At 57.6% G+C, this 6,000-nt stretch overlaps 1 protein-coding gene across 1 annotated transcript in view; it reads left to right on the top strand.

Annotated features, from left to right (window-relative positions):
* The first annotated feature begins 2,642 nt into the window (after positions 1 to 2,642).
* Positions 2,643 to 6,000, top strand: part of LIMK1 (LIM domain kinase 1) — a 29,158-nt gene continuing 25,800 nt past the window's right edge. The window contains exons 1-2 of the mRNA XM_059693447.1: positions 2,643 to 2,908; positions 4,667 to 4,763. Coding sequence (XP_059549430.1) covers positions 2,854 to 2,908; positions 4,667 to 4,763 — 152 coding nt within the window. The 5' untranslated portion in view covers positions 2,643 to 2,853. The remainder of the gene's footprint in view (positions 2,909 to 4,666; positions 4,764 to 6,000) is intronic.

Below are 6,000 nucleotides of genomic sequence, written 5' to 3'. Positions count from 1 at the left end.
GAGTAAAGTCAAGGGCACCTGCAAGTTTTGGCCTGCGCCACTCTAGATGACGGTGGTGGCATTTACTGAGATAAGAAACACCTGGGGAGGAGCAGGCCCAGGCACAAATTAAGAGCTCTGGCCTGGATGCATTAAGTTGATAGGCCCATTTGCCACGCAAGTAAAGATGCCAAGTAGACATTTGGGTCCTTGTGTCTGCAGTTCAAGGAGGGAGTGAGGGAGTCACTGAGCCATGTGTCTGGGTGAGGAGGAGGCAGACTGGGTCAGACAGCATGGGTCCCATGATGCCAGCTCTCTTTTCCTCCTAGGCTAGGACAACTCAGGCTCTGGATTCTGGCCTGGGGAACAGTCTTGGGCTCATCCTGCGACAGTGTCCTCACGGAGCCTCTCACTTATCACCAGTTTGTGTTCAGCCGGGCACCAGTTTGCACAAATCCTAATCACTGATCTGGAGTAATACAACCTTTCCCACAGGACATTTAACCCCTTGTCTAGAGAATTTTTATCGTGAATCCCATCAATAAAATATTTTTTAGCAAATATATGTATTTGACACTTGGATTGCAAATGGGCACTTAAAACTAACACACTGAAGCCAGAGTTCTTAATTTGCACCCAAATTAAGATCTGTACCTGATCACACACATGTACACATATTCACTTATAAATTATATACACACTTGACTATACAAATAATAAAATGTGTTCACATATCAATGCAAAAAGAGTTTAAGAAGAGTGTTCTAAAGATGAGATAAACAATTTTTGAATTATTGTCTTTGTTAAAAGTACAATATTCCTTTTTGCTTTCAGTTTTAAAAAGGCAATGCAGTGTATGAGCAATGTGGCCGAATGTGTCAGATCTGATGAGCCGGTTACTGGTTTCACCAGGTAATGTTGCTGACAAGGAGCTCCAACTAGGGATGGGAATGCCAGCTCTATTTTGTCAGTCTTCTTGCAGTATTAGCATTGTTGTCTATCTCTGCTTTCTTTTCAGCAATCTTTAGCAGACAAAAGTCCATTCTGTGCTGGCTAGTTTTGTTAAAACTAGGTAGTATCACTCAGCTAACCGGGGACAGGCCCATCGCCCCTCCAGGTCCACTCTGAGCACTCCCTTCACCCTGCACTGTGGCCCCCTCCTAAGCCCCTCCACCTGGGGAAGTGACTGCTGCCCCCACCCCCACCCCCTAGAGCAGCGGTTCTCAACCTGTGGGTCGCGACCCCTTTGGGGGTCAAATGACCCTTTCACAGGGGTCGCCTAAGACCATCGGAAAACACATATATAATTACATATTGTTTTTGTGATTAATCACTATGCTTTAATTATGTTCAATTTGTAACAATGAAATTGGGGGTCACCACAACATGAGGAACTGTATTAAAGGGTCACGGCATTAGGAAGGTTGAGAACCACTGCCCTAGAGGGTGCCTGTCTCATTTGTCTCCCTTAACCCTGCCCGATCCATTGTAAAACCTCCTTTATTAAACTCTGCTCAATAACCCGCACTGAGGGCTCCTGTTTCCTGCCAGGACCTCATCTGAGATATGCCCTAGAGACAAGCAAAAACATTGTACAGCTTCTGAGGGCCTCCATGTCTCCTTGGGACACTTTCCTGTAAGTGCTCTGGGACCATCTGACCAGAAGGCAGGGAGGGCACTAGTGTCTGTCTAAATATTCAGTGTTTTTAAAGCCCAGCTTCTTTATTATTAGAAATCAAGATGTGAATATCTCCCAAGGTAATTGTTTTGCACCAGCGGTGAGTGCCTGGCCTTACAGGCCACTGGCCAGGGCCCTGGCAAGAGAAGTCTAGCAAATGTGATGGCTGAAGCCAGAGTCTGGGTACCTCTGCCTTTACTCACTTGGGCACATGGCTCCACCTCTCTGCTCACAGCTTCCTGGGCAATAGGATAAAGGGGGAGGGGAGGGTGGGCCTAGGGGGAGAGGGGGGGGGGGTCGCTCCTCCCCAGGGGGCATTCTAGGATTCTCCACTTCTAGGCAGGGTGCTACACCCTTCCAGTGCTGAACTGGGCACCTGTGCTTTGGGAACCAACCAATTCCTCTGGCCCCTTCACTCAGCCGAAACCCTGTTCCTCTGTTCCCCCGCCTGATCCCTGGGCAGGGCGGCGCCAGCCTCAAGTCTCCAGCACCGGAAGGAGCAAAGCCCTGAGCACATCTGTCACGGTCTGGCAGAAGGTCACCCCTCCCCCAGGTCCTGCTCCCTGAGCTCCCAGCCTAGCTGGTGAGGGCCTGAGCCTTGGCCCATCGCCTTCCCTCCCCAAGGCGGCCACCACGGTCCTCGAGGTCCACAAAGTCTCCTCCAGCTCAAGTCCCAGTTCTTGGCCTCCATCCAGCTGCCTTGGGTCAGAAGGGGGTTCCTGCCGGGAAACTGAGGCCCCTTCTCTGGGTTTCCAAACTCGCCTAGGCTGCCAGGTCTAAGCCTCGGTTCTCGGTTTACGCCTCTCCGCCCCAGGGCGCTGGGCGGGGAGAGGTCGCTTGGGAAAGATGAATGAAGGGGCGGAGGAGTCGGCGGGGGCGGGGCGCCGCGAGGGCGCGGGGCGGGGCCGCGCAGGGCAATTCGGCCGCCTCCCGCCCCGCCCCGCCCCGCCTCCTGCCGCAGCTCGGAGGCCCCGCCCCGGCCCGCCCCTCCGCTCCATCCCCAGGCGGCCGTGGCGCGGAGCCGGTGCCGGAGCCGGTGTCCGAGAGGCGGCCGCGGCGCCGCCAGCCGGAGCCCACCCGGCCGGGCCCGCTCTCTCCGCCTCCGCCTCCCGGGCCGGCGGCGGCTGCGGGCCAGCTCGCGGGGCCCGGGTCGCCCCCAGCCCCAGCGCCGCCGGGCCCCGCCTCCCGCCGAGTGCATGAGGTTGACGCTACTTTGTTGCACCTGGAGGGAAGAACGTATGGGAGAGGAAGGTGCGCGGGGTGCGGGCCGGGCCGGGCGGGTGGAGGCGCCTTCTGCGGGGAGCCGGGGGCTCGGGAGGGGCCGGGCCGGGCCGCTGCGGAGGCCGGGTCTGCCGCGAGGCCGCGCCCCTGCCTCCTTGGGGATGAGCTCGACCTTCCGAAGCCCGCAGGCCCCTCCCTGACACGCTCCCCCCGCCCCCGGTCTCCCCTCTCCCGCCCGGGGTGGGCTGCCCTCGCGTGGGGGGAGCCCCTCCTGCCTTTCTTCCCGCCTTCCCCTGCCCCCCGACCGACGACCACCCGGCAGGAGGCTCAGGCACTGCCCCCCCCCCCGCCCCCCAGCCCGGCCGCCAGCCGCGTGCTCTGCCCACCCGGGGCCTGCCCCGGCCCCCCCCCGCACCCCGTCTCTAACCCGGGCTGGGAAGAACGCGGTTCTGGGGAAGCCGCAGCCCTGAGTCCGAGTTGCCGTCTGGCGCCTGCTTGGCTCCGTGACCTTGAGCCAGGCGCTCGCCGTTGGGCCTCAGTTTCCCCGCCTGTACAGGTGGGGGCCGCATAGTTGCCCCCCCCCAACTTACCGGGGGTTGGGGGCCCAATGGGCAGAGCCCCGATGAGCCCTCTGGAGTCCTTGGCAGTTTGTTGAGCGCCCGCACTCCCTCGTATTGGCCGGGAGGATGACTAACCCCAGCCTCCTCTCCAGCCCCTTCCCCTTACTGGGGCTCAAGACCTGGGACTCCGCCGCAGTTAGGTAGGAAGACCGGGCTCCCCCAAACTCTCCCAGCCCAGAGCAGGGTCGGGTCTCCTTCCCAGGGTTTCCTCAGCTGCCCCATCACATAGGCCCACCTGGTCCTGACTAGGCAGACCCTCCAGCCCTGCCGTCCACCTGGCTGCCCGCCAGGCCCCTGAAGGCCTGCTTGGAGCAAGGGCCCACCTCACCATCGCCCTTCTGCCCCTGCCATGGGTCCCTGGGTCCTCGTGGAGGCACAGGCTGTGGCCGGGGAGCCTGCTGTGTGACCCAGCAAGCCTTCACCTCTCCAGGCCTCAGTCTCCCCATCCGTACAACGAGGAAGGGCAGGCCTGGGGGACCTTCCAGGGCCCACCCCAGTTCTAACCATGCCAGGCTCCAAGGATGACTAAGCATGCCTAGTGGAGGTGCCAGGCTCCCTGGAGCAGGTGTCTGGGAGTGCCCAGCCCTGCAGTCCCAGCCTCTGGTCAGGCCAGAACTTAGCCAAAGCTCATTGGGGGCTGGCCCCTCTGGGCTTCCTGCCCTTCCCCTCCCAGGGGCTTCAATCCAGGATGCACCCGTCTAGTCCTAGCTAATCCCTACCTGGGCTTGAAGGGTCTTCTTAATTCCTTTTTCTGGGCAGGCAGGGGAGAAAAGGAGTTGTGACAAGAATGTCGCCCGCTGCCTTATTTCTAAACCCTGCGGCTTTCTTACTCCCCATTTACCTTGAGTTGAAGAATGGTGTTGCCGGCGAGTGGACATCTGATCCTCTTCCGTTTACAGTCAGTTTATAGACAGGGACATTGAGATCTAGAGTGTCTTGGTAATTTCACCAAGGTCTCAGCAGGACTCTCAAACCTGCCTCCTTTCTCCTGTGGCACAGCGACTGGCCAGCCTGGGTGCCGTGTGTGTGTGTGTGTGTGTGTGTGTGTGTGTGTGTGTGTGTGTGTGGATTTGTGCAGGTGCATGTGGGGTTGACAGGGCAGGCTTGTCCTGCACCAAACGGGGGCCTCTGCTAAGGATGGTTCCTGGCTCCCTTACCACCCCTGTAGGAAGCGAGTTGCCCGTGTGTGCAAGCTGCGGCCAGAGGATCTATGATGGCCAGTACCTCCAGGCCCTGAACACTGACTGGCACGCAGATTGCTTCAGGTAAGGTGGGCTGGACAGGGGTGGGGTGCCCTAAGCAAGACCTGCCAAAGACAGGTGGTTAGGCAAGCATTCTGGGAGAGCTGTCTACTCCCCCTGGTGCTGTCTCTTGACTTCCAGCAAGTCTTTGGCCTCAGTTTCCCCATCTGTTAAATAGTCTAGAGATCCCTGAAGGCCTCTCTGTTTTGTCATTCTAGACTTTTTAGGAGAGGAGAGGAGAAACCTGTCTTTCCACCAGTATTACCAAGCCCTGCAACAACCTAGGCAGAGGGAGGGGGAAAGCAGTGCACCCGTGCCTTCTGGGTGCGCATGCTCCAGAGGAGGAAGGGAGACAAACCCAGCCGTAGGGCAAGTTGGGCCTCCTTCACCGGGCCAAAGGCTGGTGGTGAAGATGCATAGCCCAGACACTAACTCCCATGTGTTGGAGAGAGGGGCCCGGACTGTGGCTGGGCACATGGGCAACCCAATAGGACCATGATTAGAAGCGGGATCGGGCATAGCCTTAGAGTTGGCTCTAGAGCCACAGTTGGAGTCTCGAAGGATGTGAGGTTTCCCACATGGGAAGGAATTCCAGGCAGAGGACCCAACAGGTGCAAAGGGTGGAATGGTGACAGGGCCTGGCTCGGTCAGTGAACAGCCAATCAGGTGGAAATGCATTGCGCAGGAGGGAAAGGGAAGTTGGGAAGCCCCGCTAGGGTCAGAGTATCGACCACCAGCTGATGGAGTTTATTTTAGTCAGTGGGAACCTCTGACAAAGTTTTTTTTTTCCTTTTTTAAGAATAATGTCTAACATTTTCTACAGTTTAGTAAGGGCCAGGCACTGGTGTAAGGACAGTTAGATATTGCATTGTCCTCCATTAATTGAGACACAGAGAGGTTAATTCTTTTGACCAAAGTCATGCAGCCAATGAGTGAAATGAATACCCACCACCCACACCACTGGCTAGTGAGGCCAGAAGAGAGGCAGGCACCAGGCCTGTTCCCAGGCAGGTGTTCAGAAGGAGGTCTTCAGGGCAGCAAGGGATTCTCAGTAGGCAGAGGAAACCACAGGCACTGAGACAGGGAGGTGGGACGGCGTGGGCAGTTGAGGGAACGGGAACAGCTCATTTGGTTGGCATAGACTGAGTGGAGGGAAGCAGTGAGGAGGCAGACTTGTGATTGATTTGTGAAGGGCCCTGAACACCAAGATAAACACCTTCTGAGGGTCATAGGGAGCCAGCAGGGGGATTCAGAACGCAGA

This window comes from Myotis daubentonii, chromosome 4, assembly GCF_963259705.1.
Source record: "Myotis daubentonii chromosome 4, mMyoDau2.1, whole genome shotgun sequence".
Lineage (NCBI taxonomy): Eukaryota > Metazoa > Chordata > Mammalia > Chiroptera > Vespertilionidae > Myotis > Myotis daubentonii.
The sequence above is the reverse complement of the archived record's forward strand: the minus strand, read 5'-3'. Positions and strand labels throughout refer to the sequence as shown.